Source organism: Mytilus californianus, unplaced genomic scaffold, assembly GCF_021869535.1.
Source record: "Mytilus californianus isolate M0D057914Y unplaced genomic scaffold, xbMytCali1.0.p SCAF_19, whole genome shotgun sequence".
Lineage (NCBI taxonomy): Eukaryota > Metazoa > Mollusca > Bivalvia > Mytilida > Mytilidae > Mytilus > Mytilus californianus.
In genome coordinates, this window is record NW_026262667.1 from 2,372,947 (window position 1) to 2,400,003 (window position 27,057).

Sequence of the window (27,057 nt, forward strand, 5' to 3'; positions counted from 1 at the left end):
TTAGTTGTTTAAGTATATTTATTTTGCGTCTAGTCTAACTTTCCAAATAAGATAAACACATAAGATCACAAACATATCCGTAGCAATCTAAACAAACCTTTGGCAATTTTTAACATCAAAATGACTTTTCAGTCATTTATTAAAAAAAGCAACACAATTTTACAATGTGTTTGTTATGAATAAACTAATAATAAAAATAAAACATTTTATTCGGTTGTTTTGCATGTTTGTGATGTATGTTTTCACAGTTTTTGTTGATTGATCCCAATTATCGTCACATCAACCAGTTATGTACGTTTGGGTTGCTCGCCCAATTATGTCAATATAACGGAACAATAAACAACTGTCATACAAATGGGAGGTTTAGCTAACTATAAAACCAGGTTTAACTCACCATTTTCTTCGAGAAATGCCTGTACTAAATTAGGAATATGACAGTTGTTTCCCATTCAATATAGTCTAACGTATGCATTTGTCATCAGGTTTTATTGACTTCCCGATTTCTGAATTTACCTTAGATTTAGGTATTTTTGTTAATACATTTTTTTTCAAAAGCAATAGAATACACGTTGTTATAATAAATATTAGACGCATCAGTGTCGTTATTATAACAAACATTGTACAATGTTGGGATATATCCATATGGCGGATAATGAAAATAATCAATTGATAACTACGGAATAAAATCTATATATTACGGATGTTTCGGCATGCAACAAACTTTACCTATATTATAAAGTTTTCTTTTAAATTGTGAACAGTGTACAGTAAACTTGAAACTTTTTGCCTATTATATATAAAAAATAAGCATAATTAATTTTCAGTTGAAACAAAAAAAATAATCTTTGTATTCATGGTATTACGTGTATGTAGTGAACTAAAAAGACATAACCTCTTTGGTTGATGTTCATTCATTATAGGCTTATATCAGATCTAGACATACACAACTATTTTCTAAAGTAAACAGTTTTATCATGAAGACATACAAAAGTGCAGCGCAGAATTTGACTCCGTTGTCATTAATTTATTGCGCGAATGATTTCCTGCATAGGTGTAACCAGTGATAATCCTGACTTCGAACAGAAGGCAATTGCCATACCGACACATCCAGATTTCTCTTTCGTGTCTCCAGTGATGTAAATACATGTTCCTGAATCCCCCAGTTGGAGTGGAATGTTCATAACCATTTGATTGTACATTGTAAAAATCCGCTTCTCGGTCAGAGTCCGACTTGTAGTTGCATGTGAGCAGGTTGAGTGATTAATAGTGGATGAAAGGTTAACCCATTTGCATGACCAATAAACTGACCATTATCTTGAAAACATACGTCGGTATGTGTTGGTCGCTGGAATGTCACTTTATCGTCTATTTTTGTAGATGCACCTTGAGCAACAATCGGCACAGTTTCTCTGGTACAACACAATTTCATATGATCGCAGGAATGCCGATTCACGAATTCTGAAGTTAGTTCTGAAAGATAAGCATAAAAAACATTATTTTGTCTCATTTTCTCATTGTTGAAGGCTTTAAAGTATTGAAATAGATATTTGTATTTAGGTGTTTGCTGGATGATTGTCCCATGAGTGATCATACTACTTCCATTTTTATTGACACGATACCCTTTCTAAGTTGATATTGAAAGAACGAAAATGAACAAAAAAGGAGTCGTTAAATTGACAGCAAAACAGTTTTTTGGTTTATTTTGAAAGCGCTTTCAGATTTGTTTAACCTGACACGTGCTGTGTCTATTTTCCAATCTCTCAAAGCTGTAAACCCTTAATGGCAATAGCAAAAATTGGCAATTTCGATTTTGACCTCCATATTTGTCATAAAAAACAACATTGTACCACATGAAAATCTTTGATTGAACGATCTACATGTTATTTCTGAGAAATGACATAACACGCACACGCCAATTTTTAATCTATCAGTAATCCTGAATCGTAAACATAAAATTCGTCAATATCGATATTGATCTTCTCTTTGTCATCAGAAAGATCATATCAAAATCTTAAAAGTGTTTGTGGAACGGATTATAAATGTTTGCACAAATGCCAACAGCATGCCATTTTCCATCTATCAAGGACCAGCTATCAACTCCTAAACAGTAAAAGTGAAAATCATATCTAACTTGACTTCCATTTTGTTATCAGTAACAATATATCAAAATTTAAAAAGCATTTATGGAACAATTCATAAGCTAATTTGATATATCTTTCTTATGAAAGAGAAAGGCGGAAGATACTTAAGGGGTATTCAATCTCATAAGTCGATTACAAACTGACAACGTCATGACAAAAAAATAACAAACGGCCTAAACACACACAATAGTATACCAAACACAAAATAAAATCTTAAGACTGAGCAACACGAACCCTACTGAAAACTGGCGGTCATCAGTTAAATGGAATCACTAAACAGCATTGGTATTGCTAGAAGGATATCGGGTGACCATATGTTTATTCTTCAGTTCATTGTGTAGCATCACCTTCGGATACAGGTACCCCCGAAGCAAAGAAACAATGATAACAAAAGTAGCTATTCTAATCCCCGCACAATAAACAACTATTCGCTGCTATTCGTCGTACAACTTTCTTTCTTAACATGAATTTCTCTGTGTAAACGATAGTTTGATTTTGTCAGTTATTATCGACTTTCCATTTTTGAATTTGTCTTGGAGTTCGGTAAATTTGTTATACTTTTTTTCTTTTCTAACATTTGAGAAGTTACTCCTCAGAAAACAATATTAAAGAACAAAAAGAAACAAAAATTGCCAAATAAACTTTTGTTAGAAATAAAGGTTAAGCATCAATATGTGAACAATGGTATACATGGGGGTAATACTATTAGAAATCTTTTACTTAAGACCATAAAATAGATTTGGTAAAAATAGTATACTTAAGCTGCTGGCTGGATGAGGAGCCCCATTGATGTCTCGTACAATATCGTTAGGATCGATGAAAAAGTCAGACGGTTTTATTATGACTAAGCCTGCATCCACACTGGTTTTGTTAGGATCATCATGGTTGAAAACTCCACGGAAAACGTCACCACAATGACTTTTACTTTTCTGACGATCCAAAAAAACTTTAATTTCCTCGTCATAACTAGGGTCATCTTTAGGAGCTAACAAGGTTGGAAGGCTGTATAACACATGGGCACATGTCAAAAAGCATTTAAACTTTCCTGCAATTCGATAAAAACCTCCCAAAGTTCCACACATAGTATCAGTGCCTATTTTATCTCCTATTCGTAACGGGGTTGAGGCCAAATAGCTATGGCCTTGCAAAACATCTGTTAGTTGGCCTTTGATGATCGATGGAAAATGGTTTTCACCGAGAGGAATGTACCCTTTTCTTTTACAAAATAGTTGAATGCAAAATGTTTGTGAAACTTTATGATCAAAACCATAATTTGTAGACTTCATGAATGAAGGACAAATCAAAGATAGATTTCTGTGTTGTTCAAACATTGTTGATGCAATTTGACCATCGATTTGATTCATTAGTAGACTGCTCGAAGAAGACCCATTATTGTCTGATATTTTTGACATAATATCTTTCATTTCGTCAGTCGCTGCATTTCCTGTTTTACAAACGTTATCACAGCTGAATAATTTTATATCAAAATAAAAAAATGCAGCCGGCATACAAGAACGTTCATTTCCTTTCCATTCAATAGCTATTATCTTTTTTCCTGTAAGCAAACATACTTTTTTCGTACATGCATTGTGACATTCGCACTTATATGCTGGATATATGTCGATGGCATTGTCATCCAATAACTTTTTATATTTCTTGTAGAATTGTCTTGTAACTTTCCAAGCCAAGGTTTTAATTGTTCCATTATTTCCAACTTCAAAAGATTTAGACAATACTTGAACGATACATTCGTCTTCATACTGAAAGTGAGACAATAACCAACGGCAAACAAATGATAATTTGTTCTCAACAGCAGTAAGCAGTATTTCTTTGAATAAAAGTGATTCATGATGAGCGTTCATTAATGAGATAATTATCAAATACTCTGATTTCATTTTCCACTCAATTGTTATTTCATCTAATTTATAAAACAACTCTGAAAAACAAAGTATATCATTACCAGATTACATTATTCATATGTATGTAAATTAATACATTTGTAGTAAAAGTCGATGAGACTGCAACCTCACAACCCGGCAACAATATCATCAAAAGATATCTAGAGGCCAAAAAATCGTCTTTTAGTAATCGAAAATTTTCTATAAAATATGTCATGCTCTTAATCTATCGCGTCTGCAAATCATCCAAATAACAAAACATTAAGACTGATGTACTAAATTAAATTACCTTCGATGAGATTTGAGACATGGTGGCCACACAAACTCATGTAGCACAGTTTTTAAATTTCACTCCCATTGTTATCTTAGTCGGTAAACAAAATAAAACGTACATACATGTTTTTTCCTTAAGAATTAGTACGGGAAAAGGAGTACACTAAGTGAGATAGCAATGACAATAATGCAAATATCTGTTTAAACCTTGAATACATTAATGGAATAATCCGTATATTGCTTTCATATCAATATTTCATATTTTGTTTATTAGATATAAACGGAAGTGTTCCTGGAATTGTCCCTAAAATTCTAGTATCTGCATATCCTGAATGTTTATTAAATGCTGAATTATACTGAGATATGATAAATTTGATAGGTAACCAGATGACATAGCCATCAACTCGTAGTCGAGTGTTTTTTTAAGAAATGCACGTATTTTCGATTAAACCACTAAGAACCCTTGTTGGTAATATTCCTCCTAACCTGATTTATATCCTGATAAAAACGTAGTATCAGCCGGTAGATATGAGGTGGTTAATTCTATGTATAGTTCAGATTAAAAAAAAAGCCGTTTATTATCATTTTGCGTGTTCCAAATGTGTCAAATGTGCATTTGTAATGGATGACTAAATGCGTCCAGGATAGTAACTTCTATATGGGTCATCTAAAAATGTCAAGGTAAGTACATGAAAATGCAAATTTTGATATATTGAACATTTTTTCTATTCAAAATTTACTGTTTTCACTATATAAGCAGAAAATGGTTGAAAAATATAATTCAAGGGCCGTAACTCCTATATCAGTGATTTTGACAATATTTTCATTTTTATTTCCGATTGTTGATAACTTCACTTTCAGTGTAAATATTTGCATATATAATTCGGACAAGAACAAAAAATAATTGATTCAGTAGGTAGGTTTTGCAAGGTGTACCAGCCCTGATGAAAGGTGGGAAATTTAACATTCAGAGAGCGTGTCAGTCTCCATACATGAGTCATCGGATTTTGTGACTTTTAGTACATCGGGGATATTTTTATTTGGAATGACTCAAATGTAAAATATCTTTCTGAAGACTGACTGACCCTTTTCCACTTTTGGATTTGTTCCAACTGAAACATCTTCCGAATTCAGCACTAACAGAGTTTTGTGGTTATGATAGGCAAGTAAAAACATTCTATTCCTTAGGAGAAAATTCGTATATGACCATTTGGTGTCCAATGTCATGAGAGAAAGGTTCCCACGGTTTGTCATAAACGATGAAAATAATGATGTTCGATAAAAATTATAATTACATTAGATAAAACAAAAACTAAACATATAAAGGGGAATAAGTTCTTTGCGTCTTGTGATGAAAAATAAATATAAGGGGTAAGGGGCATTAACTACGATTTAGACAAAAAAATTATAGTGAGATATATATAAATATATTGATAATGAATGCTATTACTAACTTTTGTTTCAGTGTTGTAAAAAATAAACTGAAAAACCTCACTGTTGTATAGAGTTATCTTGCAAGACAATAATTCGACCTCGTTTGAGTTCGTATGCATGCATTTGAAAACAAAATTGACGCTTAGTTGGAGAAAGTTTGCGCTTGTCAGTCGTGATTTATTATTTTTTTTATTTGGCCTTGATCACAGTTTTGATTCGAGCGCCACCGAGGAGTGTAATATAGACGGAATAACAAATTTTAAGCTTGGTTTGATGAGTTTTATTTGTTTGTATCAAACAAAATTATGAAAACTGACATTATTCTGCTGCTCGTTCTTACATTCTTTTGGATTGATGTTTACCTGTCTGTTCATATTTATAATTTTAACAAAGTCATTTAATAGTCGACATTTTTTTTATATAATTTTAACAAAGTCATTCAATAGAAGACATTTTTCTTGGGTCATATCGAAGGGGAATTAGATAACTTTCAGTCGGGAATACACATAAATGTTGATACTTTATAATTGAAGTACTGAATTAGGTTTAGTAAATATATATAATCAAATTTGAGAGTTTGAATCAATTTGGTGGGTACGGTATTGGTAGCCTATATCCCTTTAACAATGTATGTATACAAAACATTTATAAGCATTTAACGATATAAATACACTTGCCGTGAACAGTTACGTTAGAAGTGGAATTTTGGACTTTTGGACCATTGCAAAGTTTCATATGTAGTCTAACGTCAACAAAACACAGTATATTGATTCCATTACAATTTAAATCTCAAATAGCAAAATTATCTGTAACAAAATTTTGAAAAGGAGTAGGGGCATTAAGGCTCGGTTTTGGCCCAAGAAAATAAAATGTTTGACAACTACACCAAATTGGCACATTATGTTAGGAAATGCATAGAGTCAAGAAATATAAATGAAAACATAAGATTTTTTATCTGATGACGTCACAATTACGTTATGATATGTATCGTTTTCGTGAAAATGACGAAAAATACAGAATTTAAGCAGTTTTTCATCGTTATTGCCATTGTGGAAACATCATGCGCAACTAAGAAACAACAAAATAATTTAAGAGAAGCTTTTTCATAACTATTGACATAATCTCACCAAATATAAAGTTGTTTCTTGGATGCGCACATACTTTGCCAATCTCAAATATACTTAAAATTTGATGAAAAACAAGGAAAATCAAGAAATTTTACAAAATACAAGAATTTCGTCATGGTTTGTTACCATGGTTACTCGATCAATGTCAAATTTGTTTTTATTTTCTGAATACCTCGTACCTTAGTCTAGTTAGGACAAATTTAAGAATATGTAGGATAACTTTTAAATTTGCAGTAATATTTGGGCCAAATAATGGCCTTATTGCCCCTACTCCTTTGAGACAAAAGAATCTTAGTTGTACAAAGCAGTTTACAAAATGTGGTTTATATAGTTGCTTACCTTTTACGTCAATTGGTCTCTGATGGAAAGCTGTGTCATTGGTAATTCTTTATATTTTTTATATTTTTTGGTTTTTATAGTTATGACTGTGGTTTGGATTGTTACAACCGTTTCAAATAAGTTGCATACATTTGCGTTGTCTTTTTTTTTTTTTTTTGGAGATTTCTGGGTTCGAGAGCTCGGAACCGCGACTCTTCACGGATGCAACGACAAAATTGATGGTGTAGATAATTTGTCAAGTTCCAGGTGAAGTGATCTCAATATATTAAATTTAGTTACAACTCTTTTCGATCTTATAAGGGTCACGGTCGTCGAAAATATGCACCACCTGCAGATAACATTATGTCTATGGATGGATTTTTATCTTAGGTTTTAAAACTTTTGGGAATTCAAATAGAACAAATTTGTTTTCCATACCATTGGCAAAGCTCATCTAACTATTTCAAGAATTGCAAAACACTTCCAATATTAGTTTAAATTTTGTAAAGTACTATGGGTATTGTTATCCACAGACGTTTTGAACATGTGACAAATATCTCCAAGAATGAAGAATTTTTTTGTACCATCTGTACTTTACGTAGTTTTTTAAAACATATGTTTCGCTAATAAGAGTTTCAATACTATCAATATTAGCACATTTTCATTAAAGCTGTGCAGAACACAAAACCTGGTTACTTAATCTGTCATTTCATTTGCCTACACAAGACCTATAGCGACCAATATTTTAAACCATTAGGTTACAAGAGAGACCTTTACATTCGTTTGTAAAATCCAAAACCTCTCTATTATTCTTTTTTTTATCGTCCCAATAATTCCTTTAAAAGTTTGCATTGTAAACAATGAACATCTTGCATAATTGTTAGCCAATTGCCAGAAATATCGAATTCCTCTGCCTTTCAACTGCAACTTCAGGTTACACATTGATGTAGTTGAAGACAATTAATGCCAGAAAAAATGGTAAAGCGTAAGCCAGATGAAATAAAACTAGACACATCGTCTATACCGCTGTTCGGTCATGCTTACTTAAGACCATTAAAAAAAACGGGCAAAGAGCACACGAATCTCTAACCCTTTCTATATGACCACGGTTAAGGATTTTTATCCTCTTTTTACGACAAATATGACGTTAATTCAGCAGAAAAAGCTCGAAACAATACTGTTTTTAATACAACAAAATCATTATTTGGAATATCAAACTCGATATTCGAAGTAAAACTCTGAATCTCACACATACCTATACATCATCCACGAAAGAGGCGATTTTACAAAATTACAACCCGTCCTTCTCTCCTTTGGTTATAACTTACAGATGGGCGATGATAATTGTCGATCGTAATACTGGATATCTAAACTTCCCAAAAATTCTGATAAAGAACAGTAAATAGCCGGGTCATCAAGATGTTCGACTTAAAATCTGTATAAAGTCATTAAATGTCATGATTAGTTATATTTAACAAGCCCTGTCAATCAGATGTAGATTCAAAAATAATCTCAGAATCTGCTGGAAAATCTTCAATCATATTCCTTACAATATTAAAGTAATACTCTTATTCCCCATGCTCAATTGAAAGATCGACTAGTCTTCTCATTAAACAGAGCTCTTCTACAAAAATGGAAATCACAGATACAAAATTGATTGTGGTCATGACAAATATTTCCTTGTGAAGGAGCCCACTAATTCCATATACAAATAAACCGAAGATCATCAAAATACTGGACTTTTTGATTGACAGCCTGTTTGTTGAACGTGGTGAATTGATATTTTAGCAGACAGTCGGTTTTCCAATGGGTGATAGATGTGTACCACTACTGCCCGACTTGTTTTTGTACCCATATGCAGCACAGTTCCCACAGAAACTTCTTTTCGACAAGAAGCACGAACAGCACGCAAAGTTCCTTAATTTCACTTTTAGATATATAGATGATGTCATGTCACTCAATCACTCACATTTCGGTAAGTGCTTGCATCTAATGTATCCCAGTGAATATGAGATAACCAAAACTAGAAGATCTACTTCATATTTTGATATTTCCCTGGATATAGACACAGATGGATGACTACAAAAAAGAATCTATGACAAACGGGATGATTTCTACTTTTAAATTATTAACTTCCAATTTCTTCAGTAGTATCTTACTCTCTATCCCATCGTATGTGTTTACATATCTGAATAGATACGTTACATTTGTGCGTATTCCCACTATACGGCCTACATTAATTTGGGTGTCTTCCTTACACAAATACTTCTCCAAAAGAGACAGAATGATTGACATGGCAATGATTAACGGACTATCACAAATTTAACAAGATGTCTTATTCCTGATTGTGACATGTACTAAGAACTTGCTTAAAAAGTATGGCATCCTCGAGTTTCGTCTTTGTAATATTAATGGATCAGTATTTCAGCATAAAGATTCAAACTATGTTCTTTTCAATTCAGTAAAAGTAATCGTACGCAAATACATAATTTTGGTTGTGATTTAAAAAACAAAGTTTTATGAACGTATCGTTATAAAGGATTAGAATAAAACATGCATGGCAAAAGTGTTTACCTCAGAACAAAGGACGCAATTTGTTAGTTGAAATAAGAAAGGTTAAGATCAAATTGATTTTATAGATCTGATTATCCGTAAGTGTTTTATGTGTAACGAAACAGTACACAACTACTTACCATTTATGGCCACCTTGTCATCGTTAACTGTTCTTTGTAAGTAGTCCTTGTAATTATTTATAAGTCGTTTATCCACAAAACAGTGCAAATGAGTACCATCACAAATTAAATCAACTGTTGCAAGATCTCCTACAATAAATATGAAGTTTATACACGAAAACAAAGAAGTCTTCAAATGAATAAAATCATTATATAATAATAATACATTTCAAAAGAATTTATTATAAACTATTATTTTCATGTAATGAAAAGCCATTCATGATGTTGTACAATGAAAAATAAGTTCATGCAATTCTTCAAAACATAATTTAGGCAAGATTGTATAAACAACTTACCAAAGTTATTTTCTCCCCCTTAAATGATCTGCTACGATGTTTACATTGCAAAGAAGGTAAAATTGGTTTTCAAGACAACATTTGATTTATGATACATAGAACCACTAATTCGGGACTGGTCGCAAAGAACATACAAGAAAGCAATAAATATTTTGAACAAAATAATATCCTATGCATAGCTGTCACTTTGTCAAAAAGAAAAACATTTGGGAAATTTCGGTATCAAATGAAAGTGTAAGGACTTTGGATCACTGTAGAACCCTTGTTAAAAGCTTCTCTTGAATAATAAAATAAATATATGAAATTTTGATAGGAGGCTCAGATCAGAAGTATCTGTTTTTGTACTAACCAACTTCCGGGAATAAGTGAGCTCTAATAGAGATTTCCAATAAAATGACATACGTACGTAACTCGACGTACGGACCTAATGGGACTGGTTATTGCCAACTATTGAATTTGATTTAATACGTCGCTCAAGTATTCCAAGACTTTTAAAATCACACACTAGAATTTTCGTCCATATAGAATAATTTTATCATGACGAAAAATGATAGAAATCTTGCATTTTTATTTATCAAGTCGTTTTCCAGATTCCCACCTTTATTTTCACTGACATAAGATCACGTATAAACACATGTATCCCATACCTTTTATACGTACGATTTCAGTTATCTTTCATAGTTTTGATTATGACAATTATTTTTCAATATACTTTGCAGATGAACGCCCCATTATACTTTTTTCTGTCTTTCCTAATCTATCTTTTTATTATATTTGTTGCGGGGAAAATATTTAGAAGGATATTTTTCTGACAATTTCAGAAATATTGAAACCAGAGTTTGTTCTGTATTGTCTTGTTTAACGGGAATTCTATCGGAGTCCAAATACAAAGACATTTCTAGGCATTCTTTTTTATATCCTTTGAAGAAGTAAATTAACTTACAGTATTTTATCCATTTTATTGATAAACAATTAAAAGGGGCACCGAATTCATTTTACTGAATAAATCATTACCGGAAATGTGTTAGGTAAGTAACACTGAACAACATAATATAATAAGATTTCGTTGCCAGATGCGGATCAAGGCTTTCAAAAAAAAAGGGGGGGGGGGGGGGGGTGGGGGTGATAAAGGCAACGTTAGAAGTTGAACATAAAATATAAGTATTAATAGGATGAAAGGACGCTTAATATATAAGTGTTCGTTGCATATGTATTTTACATATGCATATTTAGGACGAGAAGATGAATATGAACCAGACTTTGTATTAAACCGCAGGAAGACATGTCATCCTACCCGCACACATGATTTTGACTCCGAACCGACCAATCTTTGCTCTAACTCAAAATATTGTGTGCTTGGTAGGGAGGCAGCCAATATTCGATTTGAAACGGGCGAGGACCGAGCCAGACTTCCCGCACTCAAGCAGTGGTGTAACTTTCATTGACGCAATGAGGCAACCGCCTCACCAAATTTTTGACCATTAAAAAGAGAGATAAAGAGAATTATATACCGTGCACTTCATAGTATAAAGTAAACTGAGTGACGACGGTTCAAACCGTTGACTGCTTAAATCTTTACTCACTCATTCCTCATTATTAACGTCTTGAAAACTTTTTCTTTCATAAAATGAACAAGGTAGATGCAAATATCTTTTTAAAGTAACATACAAAGTATACCTCGCAAAAAAACTGATTCAAGCAAGAGGTCATAACTTGTGAAACTGATATGATGCTTGATTTTTTTTTGACAACGAACTTGATACTTTTGGTGGACATAATTTTCAACAGACACTTGGTACTCCTACAGTTAATGTAGTACTCTTCTACCTTGGTTAATATAAGCAAGACTTCATAGTTCACCCAGTTATTATAATCCATTTTGACAAAAGCTAAACGTATAAAGTTAAAAGACATAGCGGATCTTGAACGTAATTTCCCCAAATCTGTACGAAAACATTTTAGAGTAGGTCATACAAATAATTTTGTCAATTATTTTTGTTTTGATCAGGACCTGTCTGTAACTGAATACTGAGAATTAAACCTTTAACCAGCAGTTTCATTGAAATATATTGACTAAATGCGCACTAGGAAATATCATTTCATGATAAAATTCCTAAATTTCTTGATTTTTCATAGACAGGATCTTTTTGCCAGTGTGTGACCTCTCAAGAGTATGATCACCTACACCTATTTTGCGATTCATATTTTCAATTAACCGTCCACTCCCTATTGGCATTGACGTCTTTTAACAAGGTGAGGCTTTGACTGCCAAGATTCAAATCATTTCCTTCACCAGAAATAAAATTTCAAGTTTCGGTACTGTCAATTGATTGATAGTTGGTTGCTTAACGTCCAGTGGCAAATATTTCATGCATAATTAACGTGCAGAGAGCGTGGCATTCTCTCTACAAGAGGCATTGGATTTAACGTCCCCACTCTGATCGGACGGGATTTTCTACTTGAACATCCCGCACAGCCAAACGGACTTCCCACTTTGTCAATAGTTTATAAATTGCCGATCGGAACAAGACCAACAGTGACCATATTTCTATTCCCCGATCACCCTTGAGGGGTTACTGTCGAGGCGAGCTATCACAAGACCAAAGAGACACTTATGAATGTACATGTATTAATCAAAACATTTGTTGCCTTAAGACACCATGTCCCTTCACACGATCATATTTCCATGTTCAGTGCACCACTTAATCCGAGTCAAACTCTAATTGGGTATATAATTTTAAACGTTTTATATTTTGAACAAAACGGAAGAACGGACGGATGCACATACCAGTAAATATAATATCCCTTTGCTATCATAAGTTGGTCATAAAACTCAAATGATCATCATACTTAACAAAACTTCAATTTAAAAATTCCGTACATGTCCGTTTTTCATACGTATTAGTATAAGTTAAACGCCAAACAATTTAGAAAAACAATTTAAGAGCAATGACGTTAAATTACACATACGTTTGTACGGGCTCTCCCTAGAAACCATGCATGATTATAATTAAAGACAAGATATAAAAACATTAACGGATTCAGTAAAGTGTAATCATATTGATCACTGAAATAAATTATAGAAGTATGCTAAAAAGAATGAAGAAGAAGCAAATCGTGTACACCTTTTACATTCCGGCGTGTTTGAAACTCTGGTTTTAATCTTTATAACTTTTAAATCAAAAATGAGAATATGATCTCGCTTCAGATTCCATTATCTTTATTTTTTTCAAACTTAATTTTGATGTAGTAGCTTTAAGAATTCATCGTTTGAAAAATATGTATATGGGTCAAGTGAAATGACGAAGTAATGATCGGTGCATTTGATTACCGGTAACTTAATTAATTATGTCCTCGAAAGGTTGTTATCAATGAAATTATTCCAAATTTAATAACAAAATAAGTCAAGAATTAAAATAGCAGTTTGTGCTAATTTTCAAGTAGCATCTATTCCAACAAAGTATGTGTATTCAACGAGCCAAAAATTTATGCAGTCTATGCTCCCCTCCGTCATCCTTCAATGCAAAAGGCCAAGATACGGTCAGATAGGTTGGTTATTATTGATGCGCAATGATTAGAAACACGGTATTGGCAGTATTTGGCCACAGCTTTATTATAAAATTATAAACACATATAACTAGGTAAACAGTTAAGATATATATATGTAAAGTAAATAGATATTTCGATGAACGTAGTCACCTTTCATATTGGCAAACTACGACACGATAACTAGATAACTAAATAGATAAATAATTAAGATATATATATAGTAAATAGATAATTAATTAAACGTAGTCACCTTTCATATTGGCAGACTACAAAAAGATAACTAGATAGATAGATAGATAACTAGATAACTAATTATTTACAATAAATAAAGCATCCAATTAAATGAATCCTGGGAAACAGAGATTCGTAAATTTTTGTGTGGTGGTCCTGGGATACAGAGACCCACAATATCAAATGTTTTGGATGCTAAATGAAATATGACGCCAAATGACGCATATTTAAAGGAAACGCAGCGAAATGTGCCAAATTGACCAAGACAGTCATAAATGACTGTCGGGTCAACCGCCATTAAAAGCGGATAGAGCTGCGTAGAAGCTGTGAGCCAAATACAATATAAAGGACTCATATATTTAAACCCTAACAATAACTGAATTCTAATGAATATCATGCAATTTCTTAATACACATTGTGGAAAGTATGTGGTGTGTAGACAAGAAAGGCTTCTACCGCGCCTTGAAATGTGGTAAGCAAAATGTATTACCAATATGAGTCAAATGTTCACCATCTTGGCATTTAAATATGGAATTGGGAGATACATCGGAGTATCGTATGTATTGATTGCAATATCCCCCTTGACGAATGATCAAACTAGCCAGCCAGCTGATTGTCCTCTTTCTGGTTCTAATCATTGTTGCTGTTACTACGGAATAATGTCATGTTTATTTGGCAAACTTAAGACCACAACAATCTGATATTCAGTAAAAGAACAGAAACTATATTCACAGTATTTTCCCACATCTTATATGTTTTTTCCCACTTCTTATATGTTATACTCCTGTCGTATTGTCAATTCAATCAATTCCGCGTATCTACATATGTGTAAAATTAGAGATATTGAAAACTGAATTCCAGTTTAATCTTGTACAAGATGAATGCCACCTGGTATATTCCAAACTTGAATAAATTCGTTTTCTACAAAGGTGGAAACCAAACTCTAATGATTACTGGCGAAACTGCTAATCTTACATAACGGTTAGTATTACTAAAGTAATTGCAAGTTCTAAACATAAAATTAGAAAAAATTCAAACAGTTTTACCCATTGTTGTATTTGAATATATGAACGAAATGACATAGACTTCCATGAACACATTGCCTGAGGTTTAGAATCAGGTCAACCATTTATGGCAGCTCTGTAGCAGCGCCTTTCCTGAAGAAACGAGAACTTTGTATCCCTTGACTTAATCCGAAAATATTCAGTGACTATTTAGGACTCCTAAACTGATATTTAGAGAAAGGAGTTCTATCAAAACAAGCATTCTGAAAGTAATGCATTGCAATACATAGCCACTACCGGTTAATAATTCATTGTACTGGAACAAAATATTAACTTGATCTATAACTTGTCATGGTGTAAACTATAGAACAAATATCAAGTCAATATATTCAAGCATGACGAGAAAAAAAATGTGGAAAACTGATTATTAAGTAAATTTTTATTAAGTCCAGGGACCATTACTCTGCACAAAATCACCAAACCGGAACAAAACTCGAAACTTGAGCAATTACTTGTCATGATAAAACTATATACCAATTATTAAAGCAATATCTTCTAGCATGACAACAACAAAAAATTGAGGAAAACTGATAATGTGTGTGAATTTATAGAATATTAAGTCCAAGGACCAAAACTCAGCACAAAAATCAGCAGACTGGAACAAAATATGAACTTGATATGTAACTTACCATGATAAAACTATGTACAAATTATCAAATCAATATCTTTAAGCAATAACAAACAAAAAAAATAATTGCGGAAAACTGATTATTTGGGGGAATTTTCTTAGTCCAAGGACCATAACTTTGAACAAAATCATTAGGCTGGAATACAATTCGAACTTGATCTGTAACTTGTCATGATAAAACTATATTCCAATTATCAAATCGATATCTTCAAGTAAGACGAACAAATATGCGGAAAACTGATTATTTGAGTGCATTTTCTCAGTCCAAGGACCATAACTTTGCACAGAATCATCATACTGGAACGCAATTCGAACTTGGTCTGTAACTTATCATGATAAAACTATATACAATTTATCAAATCAATATATTCAAGCATGACGAAAACATGTGCAGACAACTGATTATTTTAATGAATTCTCTCAGTCCAAGGACCATAGTTTGCACAAAATCATCAGACCGGAACACAATTCGAACCTGATCTGTAACTTGTCACGATAAAACTATATACCAATTATCAAATCAACGTCTTCAAGTATGACGAAAAAATGTGCGGAAAACTAATTATTTGTGTGTATTTGACCACAACTCTGCACAAAATCATCAGACCGGAACAACATTCATACTTGGTCAGTAACTTGTCATGATAAAACAATACACCAAATATCAAACCGATATCTTCAAGCACGAATACAAAAATGTAGAAGACTGATTTGCCGGATTGACAGGTGGACAGACAGACAGACGAACATAGTGAGAACCTTAAGTCCCCCTAAACTCAATCGGTAGGGGACTTATAACAAAGCAATTGACCAGTGACAGGTCTAAACTTGTAAACAGTAAGTTATTTCGTTTAAGCAAAAATAGGATAAGCATCTCTAGGCCGCTCATCAATAACGTGTGTGGTTCCTTCAAAGCACTGGTCAGTCTTAGATAAAATTAAATGGAGTTCAATAATATATATATTTTTCTTGATACCTGGCGAGATGACAATATTATTTGTAATTTAGTTCATTTGTTAGAATAATTTTTTTTTATTAGTATTAATCATTAGCGTAGAGATCGTTTGTACACTATTTTCGATTGCAAGTTACTTTTACAAACTTGATCACCAAAAGTTTTAATCTTTGAAAAGATTATCGTCTGCAAATCGTTGACATGAACTTACAATCTCAGAGAGTTAACGGTTTCCTTACATTTACTATATATCATTTCTAAGGTCAAGAAAAGTTCAAATCGTAATCGGCATCGCAGCTTGTAGATACATTACGTTAGGAATTTATTATCTCAAACTGTAACGTATCTAATTAGAAAGATTTTGTATTCGAAAGAGAAACATCGAAATGTGTGTTAAATAATGTGAACAGTTGTACAAGGACTATCAAGTATATATTGTAAACATTAAACGTAGATAACATACTATTCATTTTAATGACAGCCAAATCGATTGAGGATATAATAATACTGCTATATTAACATAGTTGTCGAATGCCTAGTCCCAAACCGTTGAACTTTATATCGAGCTTAATTCCACTGCAAAAGTATCTCAGCAACAATATATTTATACTCAAGTTCAATTTCTTTATTTGTTATTTTTGTATGAGGCAAAACTGGTTTAATAAAAAGTTTCCCCTGTTCATATGACACTTTTTACTGATCATTATCAATTATAGAGTTGTTCCTAAGTAGAACAAAGATGACATACTCGCCCGTTTGATTTTTTTATTTTATTTTAAGTACTGACTAACATCTTAATCAAGACTAGGAGAGTAACTAGTTGTTTGCGTGAGATTTGAATGATCTTTACCGATTGCATTACCTGGTCGATTTACTACATCAAAAGAACAACTATCCTCCTGAAGTTGGGGGATCGTTAGATGCTGGTACTGAACCTGGTTAAAGTTGTGTTTCCTCTTGTCTAGATGCAGCTCCTTATGTTGCAGTGGCTTTCCATCTTTTTGATGACCTTCTTGTATTCATCTTAGTGCCAAACAACTATAAGATTAAATTGAACAACCAAAACAGAATATTGCTTTGTACTATAAATAAAGAATTTGTCAATTAGCGAACTTTAAAATTTCATTGACGCCTATAACCAACCAGTTTAACATTCATCTGTCAGGAATGAAATATTTGTGTTTACGTGAAGTGATACCGTTGCACAAATGTCGGTCAGCTTCCGACAATAAATTATTCTGGGTTACACGAGCGAGGAGGCTGATTAAACAATCTGTACCGAATGGCGATGCTGTTAAAAATAGCGCAAGTGAGGTGATATATGCTAATTTATATTATAAAATCGGTCAAAGTAATTAAACGGACACAGAGTTAATTTAACAGAATACTAGACGATATTTAAAACACATGTACTATATATAACTATCTATAATGATTATAATAACATCTAGAATGATGATAATAACATCTAGAATGATGATAATAACATCTAGAATGATGATAATAACATCTAGAATGATAGTAATAACCTGAGGTAGATAATAAGACAGCTAACAAATTGTTGCGATTGCATATATAATGATGCTTACAGTTAAGGTTATGGTGATGCATACATGAAGAGATAAAAAATGATTATGTTGAACATGCGTAACCTTCAATTAGCATTAAGCTGTGACCGCCGGAGTGAACTGTGCAGATCGGTGTCAAGCGTTGAAATGAAATGGAATAAAACGTGTATATCTCTATGTAACAGTACATAAAAAAAAATTAATGGCTCAATTCTTATACATAAACACCGATCGCTACCTCCGGATAGTAAAAGTATTATAACATGTAAAAATAAGCAAAATAAGCAATAAATTGAAATTAATTTGTTATAAAACACTGATATTCTATTAGATATCCCACAATTGTTGCGGGAGACTAACTCTAATTATACCACCTGAGTTCCAATTGTAGAAAAGTGATACCAAAACCTGCACAATGTGGCTCCTATATCTTTTTAATCACCAAAATAATTTTCTTTAAATCTTTAAATCACCAAATAATATTCCGTCTGTTTCTTTCAAATGTCGGAATGAAAAGATCGCGTGCGCAGTCATATTGCGCATTGACAAACATACATCTGATAGCCTACATTTAATAGAGATGAAACAGCTAATAACACAAGTAATCTATGCTTACACTAATAACCGAATTTATGCTGAATCATAAATTCTATTATGTCGAGTAATGTCATTTTATTGGAAATCTCTTATATGCAATTAAAGGTATGTTGAATTTTTAAGTACAAGTAAGAATAAGGTATAGTTTTGCTATGAAATTACTGCCACGTTATTTGAACATAAAAAATAGATATAAATGCTTGAAATTGCTCAGTTTAACATAGAAAGCAATGGGACTATGAATTAGAGGTTTTTATCCTTATCCGTCATCGTAAATATCGACAAGAATTGTTGATATATCTTTCCGTTGTTTTCTTTCTGATCTTTTTTTCCCTTGTTTTTATCTTTGAACTTTAATCTAATTTAGTATCTTCTCTCTCTTTCCTCTATCTCTCGTTCTCTCTCTTTACACAATATGGAGTTTCTTAATTTCTGCCTTTTTTAACTTGATATCATTGGCTTTCAAATATTTTAGTTTGAGCTTTCCTGATGAAGGTAAATCCAGAAATCTATATTAATCAATTTCGGAAATACTTTTGGTTTATCATAAAATACCTTAGTAACATTTATGAGAAGCCAAAGAGGAACAAAAATACGGAAAACTGTTCTTTCATATTGCGAAAAATGAGTAGCCAGTCACATAACTATTCATCTGACCAAAGTAAACAACATTATATTGATTGACTTTGTCTACAATTTTTTTTTACCAATTGATGGTAGATAAATGTGTTGTTTTTTACAGATCTAATTGACATAGTGTGTTAATATGTTGCTGTTTCCTTTACACAAATCAACATCTTTTTCCGTCACTGATGTATGGTAGGAGGTAGTTAACCGACAATAAACATTAATAAAATAACTAAACTAAGTTACGAATAACATTCATTGGAAAAACGTAAAAGGCATGAAATTGTTGTGGATAATAGAGGCGGGAATCTTTATTACTGTTTCTGAATAATTTGTGATTTTGTTCTTGTCTATTTTTTCCCTAAAATATTACTGAATGTTCGTTTCTCATATGGACTATATTTTTGCGGTATAAGCAATCATCACAATATGTTATTAAAAAATGGTAATCTATTCATAGTGCCGACTTGTATGGAATAAACCCGAATCAAGCTTCTCTTTCAATGTTGTTCAAATGCATTTATCCCAAAGTATATTTTTCAAATAGTATTAACATAAAAAGGACATGAAGGAAATGGCGCAGGAAAATTGTTTAAAGCATTCACAGATTTTCATCATATACGCACTAATTTGTTTTACTAAGAATTTCGTAATAAATATAATCGAATGTATTCAATATTTACTGGCATAAACTCAGAGGTACTTTGTGAATGCTTGCATTGGTTTCTGGATTATTGTTATTGAATATCGGTAAACAACTGTTTGCTCTCAATCTTCATATTTACCGCAAGTGAATATTCCAACATATTTTCAGTACTAGCAATATATATATAGCAAATATTTAACCTGAAATATTTCTGCCCGAGTCATATTCAGACTGACTGATTGCTTCAGAATCTGTGCCACTAGATTTTAGAGAACAATCCTTGTCGTTTGAAAAAAGACGAAAATCCGATTGTACATGTTCGTTGTCATTGATGCAACTTTTTTGGCTCATCTGCAAAATAAAATGATGTGCATTATTTGCATTCGTTTTAGTGTGATTGATGTTTTTACATATGCTTTTTATTGACTTGCTCACAATGTTGCACAATATATGTATGTCTGTACAATATTGCAGGCCCCAACTATACAACAAGACGAAAATAAATTTAACAGTGACTATCAAATATTTGAAAGCAATTCGTTTTGTAATAAATGTCCTAAATGACAAAAACATTACAAATGCTATTGTGAATAATTTGATGTAGGATACTTTTATAGTAAATATTTGCACAAAAGCTTTTAATCATAATCTTATCTATACGAACGAGTTTCATAGAGATAATATGCAATAAAGAGAAGTGGTTTGAATGCCAATGATATTTCTTATTTCCTCTAAGTACAAACAAATGTATAATACGATATTCAACGATATTCCATCTTGTACAGTTTAATGATAATAAAACCATTTTTTACTTTCCTCATCTAACTTAAATTTTAATTGTCAAGTGTATTCGTTAATTTGATTTAAGTGTGTAGATTTCTAATTATCTTGTTCGGATTTTTACCTTGCTTTAAGGTAAGATAAATAACATGCTTTATGTAAAATTAATTGTGACATTTGTTAATTCCATAAATTTGTGTTTGATTTAAATATATTAGGCAAGTAAATAAGATACATTTATACATGTTTCCATTTCAGAATTTGTGCAATACCTATTTTTGATTTTACGAACTAATACTTGATAACACATGGATTATTTTATTATTTTTTGATTGGATTGTTTGATTTTACATATTGATTTGTCGATTTACTTCTTTGGTTTTTACACGTAGTAGGAGTTATAGATTGTAACTCGTATACTTGTTAGGAACATGTCGAAACCAATATACTCTTTGTCTGTTATGTTATAGGCTATGACTACATCTCTTAATTTGATATGTTTTTTCAAATAAATTTGTGATGAAATTCGATTGATTCCTCAAAATTCTTTTAAGAATTTATATTCAATGCAAAAGTGACAATATTAAAAATGTTTTGTTGATTCATTTTTCGATTTGTAGAGATATTGTCTATTTGGTGAAATTTAACTTTTCCAAGTTAACAGTTTATTCATCAGTTTTAAACTTTGACGTATACATTGAAACATTTTCATGAAAACTGAAATTTATGTGTAATTCTGTTTTACCTTGTTCACGCCCGTTCTATTAATGAAACAAAATAGATCTACTTCTTTTAGTCTGTCTTCTAGTTTAGAAAATGGGAATATTATTGTACAGGGAAGAGAAAGTCAAATGTTTTTTACTGTTGCAAAAGGAAAGAGACGTAGACTGTATGTACTTTAACAGATCAATGGAATGATTTGGTATCCATATTCGATTCACAACTCTCCTAGAGTAGATCGGTTCACAGTTACTCCAAAGCCCTGCTTTGATTGCTGATAAAATTTATGCTTATAGTTTGAAAATGAGTTTCATGGAACAATTGGCGGACCCAGCAACACAACGTTGTTTGTAAGGATACTAATGTTATGCTGGTATCTAGTACAGTTCAGAAAGATCCTAGTCTTCATCTTTGGTTGAATTCCAAAATATTTCCGTATAATCTACTATATAAAAAATAAGGAGATGTGGTATGATTGCCTATGAGACAATTATCCACCAAAGTTCAAATGAAATGGATGTTAACAATTATAGACGTGCGGCCTTCAACCATGAGAAAAAACCCATACCGTATAGTCGGCAATAAAAGGCTCAGACATGAAAAATATGAAACAATTCATTTGAGAACACTAACGGCCTATGTCTTGTTATTAACGTATATTGAATCCAAGGACATTTAGACTTAAGAACATTTTGATTTAGATGTAAATATTGAAAATTTTTACTACCTACTTTGAATAGATTTGTAGGAGTGAATAAATAATAAGTATTCATATTCTTCCCTTATAAGTTTACTTTATTACTGTTTACTCTTCATTCAAGAAATACATCAATGAAATACTTATTTTTCATTACTGTTTCAGAATATATCAAGCCGTTTGTTTAGCATTTTATTATTGTGGGGCCTTTTCTATCTAATTATGCGGTATGTTTTTTTTTCAACATAGTTGAAGACAGAACAGAATAGTTGCGCACATCAGCGTCCTGTGATCTCGGGATGCAAGTCAATGGCAGTCATATCACATCTCCTAATTTTTATATTGAACTCAATATATTGATGTATTACGTTTCTTCGAAAGGAATAGACGTTTTGGATTACAGTCACTGCATACGACAAGCTGCCGGCGTATTTAAGTATAGCAGGACACTAATTCAATAGATATACATTTCTGAAGATTCTAGCAAAATAAAAGAACTTATTTATATAGTCTATGTACATTTGTTTTATAACATTTAGCCATTCAAGTATATAAAACATATTCATCTCTTTTATTAAATTTGAAAAGTCAAAGACTTTAAATACAATTTAGTTCTTTCTAAAAACAAACAATTTACAAACACTTATTCATTTATTTCAAAATACAAATAAACATAATTTAAAGGGACTTGTTAGTTAAAATCGCTCCAATATATTTAATTCCAATATTTGTATACAAAAACAAATTTATATATTTACAAATCTAATGTGAACATGTGCAACTCCGTACTATTCCTGCAATTTGGTACGCCAGACGAGCGTTTCGTCTGCGTAAGACTTATCGGTGGTGCTAGAATCAAAACAGCAAAAAGCCAATCAAATACAATTTGAAGAGCGCTTATAACTTAAATTTCCGATTTTTTTTGCTAAATACAGCAAAGGCAACCTTCGCATTAGTTGAATCATAAGTGGATTTTTTAGAGACTCTCGTTAGTTTTTATATCAAACCGAGTCTTGAAATAAGAAAAAAAACTTACTTCTGTAACTCTCACGGGCTTTGAATCTGTGCTTATTCGTTTATAAACACGTCCAAAATCAAATTCAGACAAAATTGATTTCGGCAAATTATGGAAAGAGCTCTGTCTATTGTCGTGATTCAGCCCAGGTATGTTATTATCAAAACTGCAGTTATTTTCTTTATTTTTGCACAAATCTGAAATAAACAAATTTATGGCATAAGATAAGGAATATAGAAGACCAAGGTAAAAGAGAGGCAACAGGAACATTCACACTCATAAGTCCGAAATAAATTGACAGCACCATGACAAATAACGACCACAAGACAAACAACAGTTTACAAATACCAACATAGAAAACATAAGACTGAGCATCACAAACCCACCAAAAACCGAGGATGATCTCAGGTGATCCGGAAGAGTAAGCAGATCCTGCTCCACATTTGGCACCCTCCGGCTGGTTCATGTAAGGATACATCCAGTGATTCGGTCTTATTCGGTAGGTCACATTCGAGGAAAGGAGGATAGGATTGTGGTTACGACAATTGGAACATATCCGTCGTCATCTGTGAAACAGATATTACATAATGGTCAACCACTCGTAATAGCCTAAATCATTCCTTTGTGCTGCGATTATTGTCTTCAAAAACGCCCAACAAGTAAATCTTTCAGAAATGCACGAGGATTTTATTTGAAGATGTATTAAATAATAAACAGATATTGCGTAAAATTACTTTCTTTATGTCATAATGATCCAACATGAAATGATCGTACCGTTAATCTTGGTTTCTTAAATTTAAACTTTTTTTGTTTTCATGTTTAATATCTTGTATTATCTGCTGAATTTTTTTCCGATTTAAAATGTCATCAGGACCTCTGGATGTCTTTGAATTGTATTGTTGTCTCGTGTGCATATACACACATGTTGTTGAGTCACTTGCATAAAAGCAAATTAAGTAAGCAACCCAACAAATCAAAATTTTAATGCTGTATATCGCAGCAGTGAATGAAAAAAAAGAAAGTCTTACTATTTGTTTTCATATTTAACGCATTAATTTTCAAACACTTCTATTGATTAGTTAAAATATTTTTATGTTGAAGACATTTCAATAGAATAGGAATCAATACTTAATGTAATTGTGGAATAGGTTGCTTTTCCTAAAATTGTACATCTCATATTTCTCGAAGAATATTTTTTTTAACAATATAATAAAATATCTTCTGGTTATCTGTGGTTTTGGTTGCTGTCTCATTTACTTATTTATTTATGCATCACAAACGATGAAAGGTATTCTCGTTTCGCGTGTTGTGCGCATTAAGATAACAAACATTGATTATACATGTACAAACGTTTGTCCAAATGCATACAATAAAACATTTATTCTTTTCAAAAACAAACATCTGATGATTGCAAATCTATTATTTGGTCCATTATCGTTACCATCCATTAGTATTTGAATATGGTTCCTACAAAACATGATTTACCTGGTTTATCGCTACCCGAATTATTTGAGAAACTAGTATTTTCTAAATATGCAGGTTCTGGACTACTGGATTGACGATGAGACTCATCGTCTATTGAAAAAGATAGTTCTGCAGCTTGCAAATGTTTGTTCTCTTTGTTCGATCTTTGTTGGCTTCTCTGCAAAATATCAACGTTTTTGTTAATATCAAAATTAATAAAGGTTGACTTTATTCATTTAGATAATTCATATTTTATTCCCGTTTTTGTTGTCATATATCTCTCTGTTGCAAACCTAACATTTTGCTCTGGGCGTTCATGAGGAATACCGTACATTTTAATTTTGCGTACTCTCGAATGACAATTTGCTAAGCTATATTATTACCTAAAAGAAGTTGTCATGCAGTCCTTACATATAGAAGGACAGTAAGATGGGATTTATTACATTAGAACTATTCTTTTTTCACTGCCTGTTAATTGCCTAAAATTTTTGAGAGATTATGCACTTGACAAAGGATGAATAAATATGTTTTCTCCAATATACAGACTGGTAAGTATAATTTGTGATGTAGCTCTTTTCCATCTTTTTAAACAAGTAAGATCGGAACGTTTAAATGATGAAAAGAGGAAATTCCTTCCTGTTCAGTTTACCAATAAAGGAATTGATGCAATCAACATCAGCAACGTTCTACATTACAAGGAGGTAACATCTAAAATTCCACTTTATTTTCAAAATCAGTCTGTTCCTATTGTATCCTACAGTTACACCTAATCCATTGCACCTAAAGTATTTAACTATAAGCAAGCATTGCGGGACCTAGATTTAGAAAAATATCTAAGAAACCCTCTGACATGTGACTGTTCCCACTTGCCTTATATTTACAGCCCCTCAAGCCATGTTGTTACTGGGGATCTAAACATAATTCAACATGAACATCTCCGAAAGGTGATATCTCATGGTCCTTAGTTTAGAGAACCCCAACACATCAATTGGAACCATAATTTCAACATAATTATGGATTCCATTGAGAACTACGCCAGAGCAAAGGCAAAACGAAAAGAAGTTGAACTGGACACTTTGTCAGAATGGGTCAAAACAATCTGGTCTCTGATAAAACGTCGAATTCATAAGTTGAAAAACTGTGTGAATGATCGACCAAAGTCCGTTTTCAGAGACATAGAAGCAATGAAATGTCTATCATCTCTTCACGATAAGTATGTTGCTGTTCCTCCGGACAAAGCTTCAAATAATATTGTCTTCGTGTAAAATCGTACTACTACGAGTGTCTTGTAAAAGAATTAGGAATAAATGAGCACTCAGGTAATCCCACATACAAAAACATATCAATTGACAAGGATGAGATTTTGGCGAATCATAAGTCCTTCATGGCTTCAATGAACATTACATTGAACAGCAAATCGGAGGACTTACCTTGTATTGGATACCTAAGCTTCACAAAATTCCGTACAAACAACGGTACATTGCCGGCTCATCTGCATGTTCGACGAAGGAATTGTACATTAGACTGACAAAAATTCTGTCTGCAGTGAAAGAGGGTCTTCAGAAATACTGTGAAACTGTTTACTCGCGTAGTGGTAATAACAATATGTGGAGTCTAAAAAACTCTAAAGAACTTCTGGATAATTTTAAATCTCGATCTTTCTCTGAAATTAGGTCTATCAAAACTTTTAATTTTTCAAACCTGTATACCACCATTCCCCATGTGAAATTGAAAAATCGTCTAAAAGAAATAATCCACAATGCTTTTCAACATAAAAATGGAAGTATACACTATAAATTTATAACTTTGGGATACCATACGGCATATTTTGTTAATAGTGAACAAAAATTTAAAACATGATACACAGAGGAACAAGTGATCAGTATGCTGGAGTTTCTTTTTGACAACATATATGTTGAATTTGGAGGTAGACTTTTTCAACAAATTGTCGCCATTACAATGGGAACGAACTGTGCGCCTCTCCTTGCCGACCTCTTCTTATTTTCATATGAGTCGGAGTTCTTTCAGACACTTGTCAAAAACAAGAAGATAAAAAAAACCAGATAATTTAATTTCACATTCAGATATATTGATGATGTTCTTTCCATTAACAATCCAAACTTTTCTGATTGGGTTCAGTGACTGAGCAGAAAGTTGATGAACCAGGTTTATGTCAAAGAACGTCACTTCCTTTTTCTAAAAAAGTTCTTCGGAAGATACCAAGACCTTGTTGAAAAATATTCCGTATCAACTTCACAAATAATACACGATGGTCTTGAAGTGTATATTCTAGGTAC

General features: G+C 32.3%; 1 protein-coding gene across 1 annotated transcript in view; it reads right to left on the reverse strand.

Annotated features, from left to right (window-relative positions):
* The window catches only part of LOC127727061 (uncharacterized), a 40,820-nt gene continuing 13,763 nt past the window's right edge, over window positions 1-27,057 (reverse strand). Inside the window, exons 4-9 of the mRNA XM_052234478.1 lie at window positions 24,782-24,938; window positions 23,318-23,493; window positions 20,285-20,435; window positions 9,885-10,013; window positions 2,899-4,077; window positions 1-1,470 (exon numbers count right to left, since the gene is read on the reverse strand). Coding sequence (XP_052090438.1) covers window positions 1,220-1,470; window positions 2,899-4,077; window positions 9,885-10,013; window positions 20,285-20,435; window positions 23,318-23,493; window positions 24,782-24,938 — 2,043 coding nt within the window. The 3' untranslated portion in view covers window positions 1-1,219. The remainder of the gene's footprint in view (window positions 1,471-2,898; window positions 4,078-9,884; window positions 10,014-20,284; window positions 20,436-23,317; window positions 23,494-24,781; window positions 24,939-27,057) is intronic.